This window comes from Callionymus lyra, chromosome 8 (genome assembly GCF_982586985.1).
Source record: "Callionymus lyra chromosome 8, fCalLyr1.hap1.1, whole genome shotgun sequence".
Taxonomy (NCBI): Eukaryota; Metazoa; Chordata; class Actinopteri; order Syngnathiformes; family Callionymidae; genus Callionymus; species Callionymus lyra.
The window spans coordinates 20,259,868-20,277,069 of NC_141825.1; the positions used below are offsets into that span (position 1 = coordinate 20,259,868).

The 17,202-nt window shown below is 37.8% G+C and overlaps 1 protein-coding gene across 3 annotated transcripts in view; it reads right to left on the bottom strand.

Moving 5' to 3' along the window:
- Window positions 1-7,527: 7,527 nt before the first annotated feature.
- The window catches only part of tspan9a (tetraspanin 9a), a 293,357-nt gene continuing 283,682 nt past the window's right edge, over window positions 7,528-17,202 (bottom strand). For all 3 annotated transcript variants that reach the window (XM_087796893.1, XM_087796892.1, XM_087796894.1), the window contains 2 exons: window positions 16,164-16,247; window positions 7,528-12,316 (listed from right to left, as the gene is read on the bottom strand). In XM_087796893.1, the coding sequence (XP_087653019.1) occupies window positions 12,245-12,316; window positions 16,164-16,247 (156 nt within the window). In that variant the 3' untranslated portion in view covers window positions 7,528-12,244. The remainder of the gene's footprint in view (window positions 12,317-16,163; window positions 16,248-17,202) is intronic.

Consider the following 17,202-nt stretch of genomic DNA (forward strand, 5'->3'; position numbering starts at 1 on the left):
TCATCGTCTACCTTTCAAAGACCAGCGTATTCTGAGGGTCATATCACAGGACAGACTTTTCCAAAATAACCTATTTTCTGCACTATAAGGCGCACCTAAAAGCCTTTAATTTTCTTAAAAAACGACAGTGCGCCTTAAATCCGGAACGCCTTATATGGATCAATTGGTTCATTCTGGTTGTACATGGCGATTATCGGGCGTCTGGCTTAGTCTAGACATGATAATCTGGTCCTTTCACATGCAAGACTTTAATGATCATTATAGATAATCACAATTATTTCACTATATCTTGCTCGTCGCTCGACAAAAATAGGGAAAATCCCTCTCAGCTGCCGCTGTGAGATCCAGGGCTTTTTTTCTGCGACGTCTTTCTTCCACAACAAGAAGACCAAGGCCTGACAATGCCAGTCGCTTCACATTCGTGTCGTTATCCATTGTATTTTTATTTTATCTTTTGTTTAACGGGTGAAAACACAGACAGTTTTTCACTTCTTTGTGGCGTCAATACAGATGAGCTGCAGCGCCACACGCTGTTGTGGGGGAGAATAACGTCTCGCAAATGCGCAGAACTTACACTTTTGCCGACAATCTCTTTTTCTCTCCCGACAGTCGCTTGTCTGCCCCCAAAGACCCCAAAAATGGCACCTTTCAAAAGATGACCAATCAGGTGTCTAAGGAGTGTAATCAGTTGATTGTCAGTCAGGTGTTGCTTGTTTCAGTTTCATGCTGGATCGGTTGGAACAAAAACCTGCACACCCTGCGGCCCTTGAGGACCGAGTTTGCCCACCCCTGTGCTGTGTCTCAAATCGCATACTAATCTTAGTATGCTAGAAGTTTAGTATGCATACTAACTAGTACGCAAATTCTCCGCAGATAGTATGTCTCAAATCAAACCCTGAAGCTACACACTAACCGGAAATCACATGACAGCTTCTTCTTCTACTTCTATTTAACGACGTTTCAAGCAGCTGTTTGAACGCTATCGACACCTGCTGGCAGCACGTATTGCAACTTTGGAAAAAGAAATAAAGAAAAAATATGAGAATCTAAATAATCGCGAGATATTTAAGCTGGTATCAGCAGCGAAGACGTGTTTATCCTCCTACTGCTGCTGAAAATACACATGTAAGTATATGAATATATATGCATTTATATATGACGTAACTTCCGTTTAAAACGTCACTAAAATGGCAGCTGTTTAGTGTGTTTAGTGTCCATCGAACCATGCTAGTTTTGTGGGCGTGTTAGTACGCCGATTTAGTGTGCATGGCGCACTAAATTTCGCATACTAAGAATTGAGACACACTAACGTACTAAAAATACTAACTTTTAGTACGCTAGTATGCGATTTGAGACACAGCACTGGTTTAGATAAACATGTGTTTCCATGTGAGGATGTTTAAATATCGGAACATGATCTGGAGCTTGTAATCCATGCGTTTGTTTCTCCTCGCCTTGCAACAGTTTGTTTTCATGTCTTAACAAGAAGGATCTGTCTCGCCTGCAGTTGATTCAGAACTCTGCAGCGAGAATTCTGACCTGCTCTAGTAGAAGAACTCACATTTCTCCGATCCTTAAAACTCTTCACTGGCTTAAAGTTAAAATGTACTTTACAATTTTCAAATCTGTCGAAATCTACTAGTTATTACATCATCTTTTCGTCAACTATGGTTCTTATATTTAGCATGAAGTTGCTTTATAAAGGTGCAAATAACACGAAAGATGGTACTATAATGAAAACTGCACCTTTATTTTACTTTGCTTCTTCATACAAAAATAAAGCCTCATTTTTGGAGGAAATCTGATGGACAAAAAATTAAAAATAAAACATATATATTAGCATCACGTCTGTTTCGTCCATCATCATGGCTCTCTTCGTCTTCAGTTTCATGATTGGAATCCCTATTATGATACATTTATCTGTGAGTCTGCCAAATATATTAAAAATTGATCAATTTGCATTTTTTGGACGTACATATTGCCTGGTTGAGTCCAACCGTCTTCCAACTCAAACTTCATGAATGAATCGATTGAAATACACCAATACTGTGCTTTATGTTTCCATTACTGTATTGTATTATATGTAAACAATTGATGGCGTATTTGTTCAATCTGGGATATTCGTTTGCTTTTTCTAGGAATATTTTCAGAAACACATTTTCTAATTTAATGTTAATTGATTAAATATGATTAACATCATTATAACGCAGGAAAACCTACTTTTCCAGTTTCCAGTGAATCTTAAGAAAGTTAGATTTGATAAGCAAGATTTCACAGAAACAAGTCACACCTACATAGTAAACCAAAGTATTCAGGAGGTTGGGCTTAAATTAGTGCATTTTCATCTGTTTAATAATATATAACTGTCTTAATATTTGTAACAGGAAATGTATACTATACTTTACAATTTCACCGGAAATTTGTCAGTACTGGTTTGATATAAATCAATAAATCTACACACATACTAACGTGTATTTAATTTAAAACACTGTAACATTCCAATCAGACCAGACAGTGTTTAGTTCTAATAACTTTATTGTAAGGTTGTTAAACAGGATATAAGAGGCAACAGTCAACTCTCTCTTTACCCTTGGATTTTTCCTCAGCCTTTGACACAGTTGATCACCACTGGGTCTTTGTTACAGTGGTTCTCATCATACCTTTCTGGGCGCAATTTTAGTGAATATGCAAATCAAATTAGGTCGGATGATCTGTTGTGTGGAGTCCCTCAAGGTTCTGTTTTGGGTCCTTTATTGTTTTTGCTATACTTGATTCCCCTCGGTAAAATCATTCAGAGATTTCCTGATGTTTCTTATCACATTTTGCTGATGACATCCAGCTCTACTGCTCTTTTGTTCCAACTGAGCCCCAGAGGCTGAACAGCTTAAACAACTGTTTGCTAGAAATCAAACAATGGCTGAGTGAAAACACTTTGCAGCTAAATGTGGACAAAACTGAAACTCTGGTTATTGTTCCCTACTATAAGGTTCCAGGGTTGAGTCAGTTCTTAGGTGACTTAGGTCAGTCTGTCAAACTGAGCCTGAGAAACCTGGGTGTTGTATTCGACAAAGACATGTCTCTTGTTCAACACTGTAGAAAACTGACCAGAAACTGTTTCCTTAAACTGAGAAAGATCTCTAAACTTAGGAAAATGTTGTCACAACATGATCTGGAGCTTGTAATCCATGCGTTTGTTTCTTCTTGCCTGGACTATTGTAACAGTTTGTTTTCATGTCTTAACAAGAAGAAGGATCAAGTAGGAGAACTCACATTTCTCCGATCCTTAAAACTCTTCACTGGCTTCCAGTTTCTTTCAGGATCAACTTTAAAATTATGATTCTTACTTTCAGATCTATTCATGGTCAGGCTCCTCCTTACATCACTGATCTGATCCAGCCTTACACCCCAGCTCGGGCTCTGAGGTCTGTGGATCAGAATCTACTTATGGTTCCACGCACACGACTCAGGACCAGAGGAGAGAAATCCTTCCAGGCTGTTGCTCCTAAGCTTTGGAACGATTTTCGTCTCCCTCTGTGTTTGATGATCTACTGACTCCTTCAAGAAACATCTTAAGACATTTTTATTTGTTAAGGCTTTTCCTTGATTTTCTGGGACTCCTGTGTTGTTCTCAGTATTATCTTGACCTTTTAAGTATATATTTGTTGAGTATTGTTTTGATTGTTTAAGCGCTTTGTGACCCTGGTGTAGAAAAGCGCTATATAAATACAAATGACTTACTTACTTACCCTTTAACCCGGAAACAAAACACCTTTCCTCCAGCACAGCCAATCAGAGCTTAATGATGCCTTCAATGACCTGAAGTTAAACTCAACACTACTACAAACCCAGTACATTCAAGCCAATACGTTTTGTTAGTGTCAGTCACTTACCGAGATTCGTTCAGTCCGATGTGTTTCCTCTTCACATTTTCGTGCATGAGACGTGTTGCCATGATACGAACGGTCTGGTTAATCCTTTTATCCGACATATCAGAGATAAAATGCGGGCAAACTTTTGTAGTTCTTAAGAACTTAGCTGCGTGTCCGAGTCTCTGCCTCGTTTATTCACTCCATTCTGCAGAGAGGCTATTGCGCATACGCCGCCGCTCAAAGATTTTAATCAAGTATGATGACTCACACCAATAAAAAACACACCTGTCCACAACGTCGACTAATCTTTGCATTCCTGCTCGAGATTAACTAAGAACCCCTGCTGTATGTCATAATTAAATGGGGGCGGGACTAGATAAGCTTCAAGCTGTTTTCCCTTTCGGGACATGTATGTAATATGTGAACTATGATGAAATGATAAAATGTGAACCAGACTGCCATGCCCGAAATAAACGATTAATTCATTCAAAATATATTATTTAGATGATCTATTTGTGTGAAGTGCAGAACACAACAACAATTCCCTTTATTTAAAAAAACATTAAACTTCAATTTCATGTTTAAGTTATAGAGTTATAGTCAAAAATGTATGTTCATTTTAATGTAACAACCTGCTTTTTCTATTCTTCGTCTACATCTTTGTCCAAAAAAGATAATCTTGTGCTGTGCACTTGAATAAAGATACACTTCTAGCTGGAGCTGATAGCCTTTTAGCTTCCGCTTAAATAAAGCTCGAAATATATACTTGTCTAATTTTATTCCGGAACAATTCCTCATGTCGTGACTTTAATGCAACAGGGATGTTACAGACGAGCAGTATGGAGGTATTTAAGAAACATCTTAAGACGTTTTTATTTGTTCAGGCTTTTCCTTGATTTTCTGGGACTCCTGTGTTGTTCTCAGTATTATCTTGACCTTTTAAGTATATATTTGTTGAGTATTGTTTTGATTGTTTAAGCGCTTTGTGACCCTGGTGTAGAAAAGCGCTATATAAATACAAATGACTTACTTACTTACCCTTTAACCCGGAAAGAAAACACCTTTCCTCTGCACAGTTCTGCACAGTGAAATGTGTGGGGTTTATTTTTCCACTTCTAGGCCACCATTATTTATGCTTTAGGTGGGCAAATCATTTATATCAGTGTTCCCCAACACTCAGGTCCGTGGACTGGGACCTGCCACTTATAAATATTTAACTAGGCTTCACACGTAGAAAAAACAAAACAATAATCTGTTATATTGATTATTACTGCCTGAAAGATGTTTCATTTAGAAAAAGATGATCATTTATCTTAAGTAACATTGGCATGTGACAATTGATTATTGAAAGTCTCTAAGAGAGACACACACACACAGAACACCTTCGTCAGCATAGAAACAAATATCCATGAAAGCAAATAAACAAACAAACTTGTTGTTACCAGTCCAGAGCTCCTGCTGAGTCAGCGTTATGCTGAGATGTTATTTTCATGCACTTAATTGTAGTTTTTTTTGCAGGTCATGCTATTTTATTTTTACTTTTTCCAACTGAACTGCGAATATAATCCTTATATTTAACCGGTCAGCGGCCCAAAAAAGGTTGGTGACCACTTTAGATGATGACAGACAAATAAAAGTAAAGCAACTAAGAAAACAAACTAAGTAAAGCTATGGAAAACATATCCGTTGGTTCCTTTGATAAACAACTATATGACACCAAGCTTGATTAGAAATCATCTTCTTATTGCAATATTGATTTTAAAAAATGAAAGGCAGATAATTAAAAGGATAAATGTCAGAACGTTTCAAGATATAAAATAACAACAGGAGGCAGAACTCATGGTAGATTCTTCTCACTTTATTTCAGTACATGTTACTCATACAAAATCATCTGTACAAAGGCTAAAATTCATATATTTTTGCATAGAAGAAACAGTGATGCAAAGGTCAGGATGGAATGGCACAAAAAAACTCTATCACACATGGGCTTGTTAACAGTTAGGTGAAAAGAAATGGCGTGAAGAGGGATAAAGCTCTGTACAAAAATACTTTGCTCCTTCATGCTCTTAAATGTGAGACAAATTGGTAGACGGTTCCCACTTTCATCATCGCGTTCTTTTTTCTTTCCTCTTCACCAACCGGCTGATTAGCATTAGCTTATCTGGGCTTCAAGACAGCCGCCGTCCCTCAAGAGAGTAAGAACTGTTTTCAAGGCGCCACTTGCTTCATTAAAATCAGAGGGATCGGCCGTTGATATCAAACGCTGGCCTCCAATACCACTTAAACAAACCGCCATCAAACGCCGTTAAAGACCCGCTTCTCTGTGATTAAACGTGGCGTGTAAAGAATCACTGAACACGGACTCCGATGAGTGTTCACCGCGGCGGGAGATGTTCGGCTTTATTTTGAACAGAACCGAAGGGAGGATGAGTTTTTTTGGACGTGGCAGAGAGGTGGGTGAGATACAGAGGGCACACGGTTACACATCTGACACGTTCAGCTGTAGCACCACGGATGAAGAGGCAGTTACAGACATTATGCATCCAGAAGTGGAGAAATAAATAAACCAACCAAGGCTACGTCCACAATGAAACCACAGCTGTTTCTTCAGGGTTGCTCGTCAGTCTACTTCCTGTTCCCCTTTCAAAGTAATGGATGAAGTTACAACATTCTTCTTTGACGGTCACACAAAGTAACAACACTCATGGGGGCGCCAGGTGGTGGGACACTCTGGAAAGGTTGCCATTCATCACAGGTCACAAATAGACAAATAGGAGGAGGTTACTTTGAACCTTTTTACTAGTGATGTGTTGACGAGGCATCATGAAACAGCTGATTAATTAAAATATCATGATACAGTGTCATTATTTTGAAAGGCCACTAGATGGCGCTATCTACAGTTATTTAGAATCTAATAATTCAACGAAACCTGGCATCGTTTTCAAACGTAGGGTTATCAAAATGAACACACTGTATCGTGATACATCATCAGTTGTTTCATGAGGCTTCATCAACACATCACTACTTGTTACGAAGAGGCTGCAGCACTCACACGTGAATAATACCTGACAACGATTGATGTGTTGATGAGGCCTCATGAAACAGCTTTGTAGTGACGACACTGTATCATGATACATTGCCCTTCATTTTGACAGCCCAGTAGATAAAGATTATGGCACATTTTATTAAATTAGTAGCCACAGATTGTAAAGCGGAGAATGACATTTTCAGGCTTTTAAAAAATGCAGACACTGTATCATGATACAGTGTCTGATAAAAATGATGCTAGGTTTCATTTAAATAGCAGATTCGAGTCAAATATTATAAAACAGAGAGTTCCATCTAGTGGCTTTAAAAATTAAGACACTGTGTCATGATACTTCGTCACACAACCTCATCAACCCATCACTACTAACAAGCAACGAATACCTGATGACTTATACTGTGATGAAGACCAAAAACATTTTTTTTATTATTATTATTTTAACACAAAAACATGTGGACGTAGCCTTAGTCTCGACTCAAACTGTCTCAAACTAACAGACCAAAACACAGATTTACATTCACTTGACACGGCGTAAAAAGTCAAATAACAAGATGGGTACATAAATAAGTGAAAATATACACGTGAGTGAAGAGAAAGCAGCACGTGTGTGTGTTTTTGTGTGTGTGTGTGTGTGTGTGTGTGTGTGTGTGTGTGTATGTGTATGTGTATGTGTGTGTGTGTGTGTGTGTGTGTGTGTGGAGATGGTTCCTATTTACATCCAGAGTGCTGTTGTCGTCGCAGTGGCAGACAGAAGTACAAAAAAAAAACTCAAAAACTCAGCTTGACAGAATATATCGCACAGATTACACCGGCATGTCGCAATTTAATTAAAAAACTAGTTATTAGCACGAAGAAGCGAGACGACAAGCATGTTCGTTGGTACTTCGCCAAAATATCCCTTCGCACGATCAGTTTTGACTTAATTGCTTCAACAGCCTGTAGCAGACTTTTTTTTTTCTCAAGATTCATTGCTTCGTCTAATCCTCTCTGATGTGATGTGTAATGGTGTCATGTTTCCACATAAAAATGATGTCTTGAAGATGAAGGAAGAAAAACCGAAAAGACACAAAGTCCAAAAAAAAATAACAAAAACATCGTTAAGAAGCAGCTTTTGTGAAATAGCTTCTATCGCTGGGAGGAAAACTGGAGATCTTTCTTTTCATTTAGGTGGGTCAGAGCGAGCTTTGAGGTAAATTCCTCCGGCAAACAAGGACATATTTACTGGGTCGTCTTTTCATTCCGTGGCTAATATCTCGCTCCCCTCTGAGCTTCCTGTGTCGCATCCGAGGCAGTAAATAAGAAGTCGCCGGCGAGAGACTCGCACGTTGTTCATCAGACGCTGTCATGTTCGCCCGGCGGACTCGGAGTGGGGGTCGCGTGTGAGGCGGTGAATCACGGCCGGCAGGGTCACCGCTTAAATCTGTTTTCTTCTCCACTAATAAAGCCAAACAAACAAAAAAAAAAAAAGACTTCTTCAGGTGTTGCAGGTAGAAACTTTGATTAAGTCTGTGTGGAGTCGATGAATTCAACCCTGAGCAACAAACCCAATTCCACTCTGCTCAAAACTTTGACTTTAACTGGCTTCTTGTTTGTGTTCCCTAAAGATATCACACGATTGGAGTCTGTTTTTTTTTTTTTCTTCTTTTTCAGAGGCTGCTCATTTTCCCGCCAAGGACCAAAGCACACAAACCGGGGGAATCACAAAACAAGAAACTCTGAAAGAACACATCTGCTCTGGAACACCAGCAGAATATTTAAAAGGAGGATTTTTATTTTTATGCGGATATATCACGGGAAACTGATCGTCACGGAGAAAAGTCGTGTCACTGCCAAGGAGCCCATTTCACATAACTTAAGATAAAAAACAACAACATACAGTTTAATCAATAATACAAATATGTTAGCTTACAGGACAAAAAAAAACGGGAGTTGAACACAGGTTCTTAAGTTAGCGGTGATGTTAGCACTTAAATCTCTCTGTTAAATCAACGTTAATGTCCAGTAACAACACATTTTGTCATAAAGTTCGTCATTTTGTTTTCCTGGTTCTAGCAAAAGTTGAGTTTTCAGGTTCAATTTTTGAACTAAGCTAAACGCATAGTTCACCGTAAATTCGAATTTCACTCATTTTCTACTCACCCTAATGTCGACGGGTTGGCAATATTTTTTTAAAGTAATCTGTTTCTTTTTTCAGTTACAGGTAGAAATGAATAACCAGGCTAATGTTAAAGCTCATATTTCTTGGTCCAAAATGAAAAACTTAAAAACCTCCAAATACCTAAATTCTGCTTGTCTGTAATGTGCTATTTGTATCAAAGTCCTGACATGAGAAATTGATCTGTAAAAAGTAAAATAAGTCTTTATTTTAAGTTTTGTAGCTGGAGCTACTGTGTCTTGGTGTCTCTTTGTATGAAGACAAGTTAGCACTGTTCGCTACATTAGCATGAACATACATCTCTGTCTGTAAATCTAAAAATGGACAGATTACTCGGAAAATAATCCAAACCCTTATTCGACTTCAGATTCTGAGAAGTGTGTGGAATTTTGGGTGAACTATCACTTTCACTTTAGACACAATAGAACAACGCAAGCGAAAACACAGCCTCCGCTACTTGTGATGCTAGCATTAGCATTGTTTTTCTGTACTATTCCTTATGAATCCCCCTGAATGAGCGAACGTCCTTCACTTAAGGTAGCAACACATTATGACATAATCAACATAATGTGTTAAATATTGCTGCCATAAATGAAAAAGTTTAGCCGTTAAACAGCGTGAAGTAAAACACTTAATTGATGTCAACGAGGCGACACATTAGCTTATGCGTGTCGCAGGAAAGAAGAAACAACTTTGATCATTAATATCACTTTCATGTCATTGCTTATTAAAAGTGAGTCATTCAGGACGGAACATCTTAAGCCGAAAACACATGAATATGCCTCTGATTTAAAGAATCTCTTCCGCTTAAAAATAGTACAAGGTGTCGGGATTAAGAGGCAGGATCTGTTCATTTGGAACCATTTTTTTTTCTTCCCCTCCCTGAAGTGGGAATCATCAACATCCTGCTGCCAAAAACATTTGGACTTTTAAGGATCTGGCGTCAGATGGGAGCGAGATACAGAGCCAAAAAAAACAACATGATTTTTGTTACAACCAGACTTTTTTAAAGATATGGTAATGGTGAGGTTGTGTTGGCAGTGTTGCAGCACTAGAGGGAGCGTGAGAGGAATACTGATGGAAACAGAGGATTGCTATGATACACACACATTACCAGCATTTAAATGTGATTCGAAGGATTTGTTGGCTTTAACTGTTATGTATTTGTTTTAAATGTATATTTTAAATGTTATAAAATACTGTTATGTATTTGTTTAAGTGCCATTTCTGCTGCCAGGGTTTAAAAAAACGTTTTTGTGTTTGGGAGAAAAACAAGATGGAGGCCAGGCGGTGAAGAATAAAGAGGACATAAAGAAAGAATATGTGAGATGTCACGACTGCAGAAGCTTCAAGAACGCCTCCTCTCAACAACAACTGACGGCTGCAAGAGCGAAACAAAAGTCCTTAATGCTCTTTTGTTTTTGTTTTTCGTTTGATGTTTCTCTCACATTTGAAGCCTGGACATTGCGATAACACAAACACCCACAATCCCATGCACACAAAAGTCAAGATTGTGTTGTCGAAGGTTCGGATTCTTTCACTCATCGGTGAAACACTGTCGGGACGAAAGATGAGCAGAAGCTGTTTTATGTTGCACAAATAATGACGCAAAAGTTAAAAAAAAAAGTTTATAAATGAGGTTGTTTAGTCCTTGTATCATTCATGTATTCAACATTTTCTACTAATTCTGTCCACAACTGTGACATCATAAAACAAAACAAGTGAACTGATATTTCTGGATGATTGAAAATACAATTTAAAAAAAGTGTATTTACTGAATAACTTTCGTTAAACGACTTGTTGAGCTCACAATTATCCTTTTAGTTTCAGTTTAAGTGTCATAAAATAAATACTTAAATCACATTTAAGATCATTTTTCAGTCAATTATATACTTTGTTTACATTTCTTTCTTCTTTTGAATCTGTTTTTTGGCACTTGTTGTTGTCTTACTCCAACTGACTAATGTTCTGCCTTTTTAGATGTGGAATAAACCTTTTTCTATAATTATATATATTTTTTAAATATTAGACATATTTAAAAAAACGTTTTATTTTCAGTTTCATGATTGTCTTTTTAAAAAACAATTCCCTTTTCCAAATAAAAACCAATATATATATATATAAGTGATTTAAGTATTTGTTTCCATGGATTTATTCTTCATCAGAAGTTTCCCAGTTTTTAAGGCATTTATCCCAAATATTTACTGGATCATTTATTGCAGAAAATCCTTTTTTAGGGTCAAAGATTTCCACAAATATTAATAATAATGGGGTAAAAGGTTAGATGCCAATTTATTTCTGAGCTCAGATTAAAAGAAAAAATAATCATCGTTTTATATTTGGCCGTCGGAGCGAGACATCTGTGCTTCCACGGGCACTTGGCTCCATTTCCCAGCTCAGAGTCTGCTCCAGTTCTCCGGTCTGTTCTGGACCCGGGTCGGGCGCTCCGGCCAGGAGGAATATAACGTGGTCGCGGCAGCTTTTGAGGCGATCGAAGCCTCACAAACCACCGCTTGCCAGGACGAACACTTGGAAAAATCCATGGAGTGCAAAAGATGCTGTTTCAAAAAATGGCACCAGATATTCTAGAAGTGATTGAAGATGAACGATACATGGACCTTCCTCTGAACAGCCTCCACTCAATACAACAAAAATATATATGAATCACACATTTGCGTCTTTCAAATCTCTCTCCTACCGATCCGTCATACATTCCATCAAAAATATCGCCAAAAATACTCAGGAAAACAAAGGTAGTGAGCCAGTGAAGTAGAAAACTAGCATGCCGTTTTTGCTTTTTTTTTTTTTTTTCATTTACAAGACAAAATGGGTCTTAAATTTATGCACAAAAAAATAAAACTTCCAGTTCCACAGGCGTCTGCACGTGTGCATTGGTTAATAATCGTCCCAAGAGTCCGTCGCTCCAGCGGGGGAAGTGTTAGTCCGAGCCAAAAAGAATAAAAATAGGACACAGCAATGCACTCGTCGATGGGAATTCTGTGCCAAAACGTCTTTTTCCAGTTGTGTTACTCTTTGGCAAAATGAAAGGTGGACTGATGGTGGACGCGGCCGGGATCTGTACAGAAGGTTTTGGGGGGCCTGGGGAGGGGTGATAGAGGGGGAGGTGGGTGCTTGAAAAAAGTGAGGAGGAGGAGGAGGCGGTAGAGGAGGCGACTAGGCGTCGTACTTCTTCCCCGTCCGGTGGATGTGGTGGAACAGCGTCATGGAGAAGGCCATGCCCAGGAGCTGGCGAGACAAACCACAGAGCAGACAGTCAGTGCATGTACGGCGCATGTTTACGTCTGATTTATGAGCGTGTCAGGCTGCGCTTCTTTTGATGTGCGCGCCGCGGGCCTGAGCTTTCCAAGCACAATAAATCACGTCGGCAAAAAGGCAACAACACATTTCCCTCTCCGAGCTCCCGCAGTGGAATCCCTTCCGACGGAGAGTCCGACCATCGCGTCGGTGACGCCGGCGAATCAAAGCAGCCCGTCCCGTCTTTGAAGATTCCATTAGCTATACAATATTTAGGGATCAAACGGCGTCTCTTCATCTTATGCACTCACTTCTATGAAGTACTTCTGGCTGCAAAGCTTCACCCGCAGATGTTTTAATTTCTTTATACCTGTGACGTGTTGATGAGGCTTCATGAAACAGCTGTGTCATGATACAGTGTTTTATTTTGAAAAACCAGTAGATGTCACTCAATGATTTATAATCGTTGGATCTGATCTACTTATTCAACAAAATCTGGCATCATTTCAGAACTTATAGTGCCATCTAGTGGCCTTTCAAAATGATGACACTTAATCGTGATCATCAATCATGAAGCCTCATCACTATATGTCATTGCAGCGTTACTATTCTATACTATTCTGACACTTGCTCGGGAAATTTGTCGATGTGTAAAACATCAGCATTTCTGAGTCTGACACTCATGTATAAAAATGACAATTCATTATTTTTAAGTAGAAAATGCAGCGCTGCCAAGTGTCACACCTTATACTTACACACTTAATACCAATACTTGTTATTTTTCACCATAATACACTTTATTATCTGGTCCTTTTTGTGTAAAATCTAGCTAATCCAGGAAGGCAACGTGCAATAATTACCAATCATACGCAACAAAAGGCGGAACTATCTTTCATTACAGCAACACAACTCATATGGGTGAAGACAACAGTAAGAATAATAATAACATTAAGAACAAGAACAAGAATATAAAGATTAAGAATAAGATTAAGATTAAGATTAAGATTAAGATTAAGAATAGGAATAGGAATAGGAATAGGAATAGGAATAAGAATAGAATAATAATAAGATTAAGATTAAGATTAAGAATCAGGAAAAAAAAAAAAAAATAGAAAAAGACCAGGAATAAGAACAATAATAAAATATAGATTAAGAACAAGAACAAGAACATGAACAAGAACAAGACTACATTTAAGAAAAAGAAAAAGACTAACACTAAGAATAAGGTTTGAGACTGACAATGAGACAGAGACAGAGACAGAGATTGACAATGACAATGACTGAGGAAATGAAGATTATGAGATTAAGACTAAGATCAAGATCAAGATCAAGATCTAGATCAAGATCAAGATCAAGATCAAGATCAAGATCTAGATCTAGATCTAGATCAAGATCAAGATCAAGATTAAGATTAAGATTGAGGATGAGAATATAATAAAAACAAGAAGAATACAAGTAAGAATAATAATTAGGAGATAAAATCCAGATAAAGTAAAACTACAATAATACATGTCCTCATTTATATTATTGGTGAAACGTTTATTTTCGTCTTCTTCGGCCTCCAACACTCTTCATGCACCGTGAGCGCGTCCATCATGAGTTGGTGACATGTACAGTTTGTAGCAACAAAGTAAACGCAGCAATAACAGCGGTGAGACAAACATTTGCTGCACTGCAGCAACACACTTACAGTGATGGACGTTGTAGAACTCCATTATGCATGCGAGCGCCGGCAGAGGAAAAGTATTTAGCCTAATGTGGAATTTGATTCTGGAGCAGACCGGTAAATTATTTAAGGACGTGAGACCAGGGTTCATACGAGGCCAAATGTTCTCGTGAATGAACCTTGAGAAGGACTAAGGAGGTGCTTTTGTACTCGCGTATATTAACTTATTATAAATGGAAGGAGAATAAAACTTAATGGAAAAGTGAAGCGAGACACGCTCATGTCGTGACTTCTCAGGAAGTTATTAAATTGTATAAACACTTAAATGTCAATCATTTCCCAAAGTTGTATAAGATATGTCATTTGCTAGAAGTTTTTTCCCTCACTTTTCCAATTTAAACTTTATTCACATAGTTGAATAAATGCAACAATACATCATATTAGACATGATTATGATTTCTTCACACGTTTGTAAGGGTAATGAGTCACGACGTAGAACTTTCTGGATATAAATTTAATTTTAATTGGACAACGGACCCAGAGAATCTGTGTTCACAACGACCATTGCAATGACATTTTTCTGACACTAGGGGGAGCAGAAACAATAATATCAATCTAATGTTGTGTCCCAAATCATGCACCTCTGCACTTACACTTAATATTTTGAGTACACATGTGCGTACACACTGAGCAGTGGACGAAAATGTAGTACGCTATGCCATCTATGACGCTAAATGGAAGCTACGTCACTGACAATGCGTATTCGGAGCAGATACCAGCGTAAATGTCTGGAGAAAACACTAATTTTACCACAAAAAACAATAACAACAATAATATCAAAATTAAACACATTTCTGTTAAGTGTGTAGCGGCAGTGTTTGATTTGAGACAGTACTACTCTGTGGCAATTTGTTTACTGCGCAAGTATGTGCACTGTCTCACAGTGTGTGTTTAAAGCAGTGCACTTAGAGATGTGCGAAATTTGAGACAAAACACAACTTATTTCTGCTTTGCGTTTTTTTGACTGACCTTTGCTACGTTTAGTTTTCAATTATATTTATTATTTTCCGCTTATCTTAACTTGACTGTGGTTAAGATGAAACAAATTATCTTTAAAGTTCAGAGTTTTAACTTAATAAAGCTTCTCTAAAAAATATTAGAAAAAGTAAGCGTTTTAAAAAAAATATATAAAAACACCGTAATTGATCATAATTTGAATTCCTTTTAATTTCAATTAACCAAAGCAAAAATATATATATATATATTCAAGTAATTAAAAAATGTATATAATTGATAAATAAATGTGTTTACATTAATAAAAAAAAAAAAAATCTTCAAAAAAACATACAACAAACATAACAAAAAATGACGCAAGACACACTTTCTGTGAACAAAAAAGCCAATAATTTCCAATTAAATGCAACATTTTCCATAAAATATATGAGAAATAATAATAAGAAAACATTTAATTAATCTTAAAATATAAAAGGAGTCTCAGGAAACCCCAGAATCCTTTGCAAAATGTCGGAAAGGCTCAGAGAAAGAATCTTTTTTTATTTATTATTTTTCGTTTATCTTTGTTATCGTCTTTAAATAAAATGATCTTGTGACTGAATTTCAACAATATTTTGGGGTTGAATACATTTGTTTTGTATGCTTTAAGGTTTTTAAAAGTATATACTGTTGATATTACTTTGGGAACACGTCGATACATGAATCTTTCGTAGGATCGTCCAAGGCTGCCCAGGATTACCCCCAAGATGGCGTCACAGCAGTTGTGCACTAATGACCTCCCTGACAGTGTTATTACACTGACACTGACACGACAAAACGTGTGTTTTTCCGTAATCCCACTGAAAAAAAAAAGCTTCGTCTTTGAAACCCGAGCGCTCTATATTTAGTCCGAGTCTCTCCCGTCTTCTGCCGGATCTTTCTATACAACTGCCGCCCGCCTTGGCTCGCGGCCACATGCTATCGATTCCTCCAGACAGGTTGAGAGGAGGTTCGGGTTTCAGAGCACAGTGGCTTCAATCGCACTCGGAATATGTGGGAGCCCCGGACGCCCACGGACTCAGACCTTCCAACTCTTCTCAGCAGATGCTGCGTCGGACGACTGGGATGCTTATGAAAAACTGTTGGCAGACACAGAGACGATTCATTTTCTCCTCCTACCTGCACGACCAAGATGACCATGCCGATTGTTCCGAGCAGGTGCTTGTTGTCGTCCAGCCACTCCTCCACCTTCTCGAAGCAGCCCTGGGATGGAAAAAACAGTGGATGACTCAGACTTTGCAATCTGTTTGACAAGATCTGTGTACTAGGAAGACAAGTCGGCAAGAAAGTTACGGCACAAAACAGAGAGAAATAGGTGCTTTTTTAAACCATGAAATGAAAAGTGTATTTTTCGAGGGTCAGTTTTAAGAATTAAAAGAGTAAATAAGTACGTTAATAATAGTTATTTGTAAAGTGCCTTTTTAGACCAGGGTCACAAAGCGCTTTAACAATCACAAAAAACAAGGATTTCTCTCCTCTGGTCCTGAACCGTGTGAGAGGAACCATCAGTAGATTTTGATCCACAGACCTCAGAGCCCGAGCTGGGGTGTAAGGCTGGATCAGATCACTGATGTAAGGAGGAGCCTGACCATGAATAGATCTGAAAGTAAGAACCAGAATTTTAAAATTAATGCTGAAAGAAACTAGCAGCCAGTGAAGAGTTTTAAGGATCGGAGAAATGTGAGTTCTTCTACTAGAGCGGGTCAGAATTCTCGCTGCAGAGTTCTGAATCAACTGCAAACGAGACAGATCCTTCTTGTTAAGACACCAAAATAAACTTTTACGATAGTCCAGACGAGAAGAAACAAATGAATGGATTACAAGCTCCAGATCATGTTGTGACATCATTTTCCTAAATTTAGAGATTTTTGTCAGTTGAAGGACACAGTTTCTGGTCAGTGTTGTACGAGAGTATGTTATATATTATGTTTAGTGTTTATTAAAGATTATTTTATCAACAAAAACAACTTCATTAATAAAACAATAGATTAATTGATGTACATAAAAAAAGAATGAACAACAATACATTAAAAAATAATAGTAAATACCATACATTTCCCATATACAGTATTTTCAAAGTAATGCTTATATTGTTCATTTAATGAATCAACATGAAAAATATTTACAGCGTTTGTTCATTTTTGTCTTGTAATTAAAC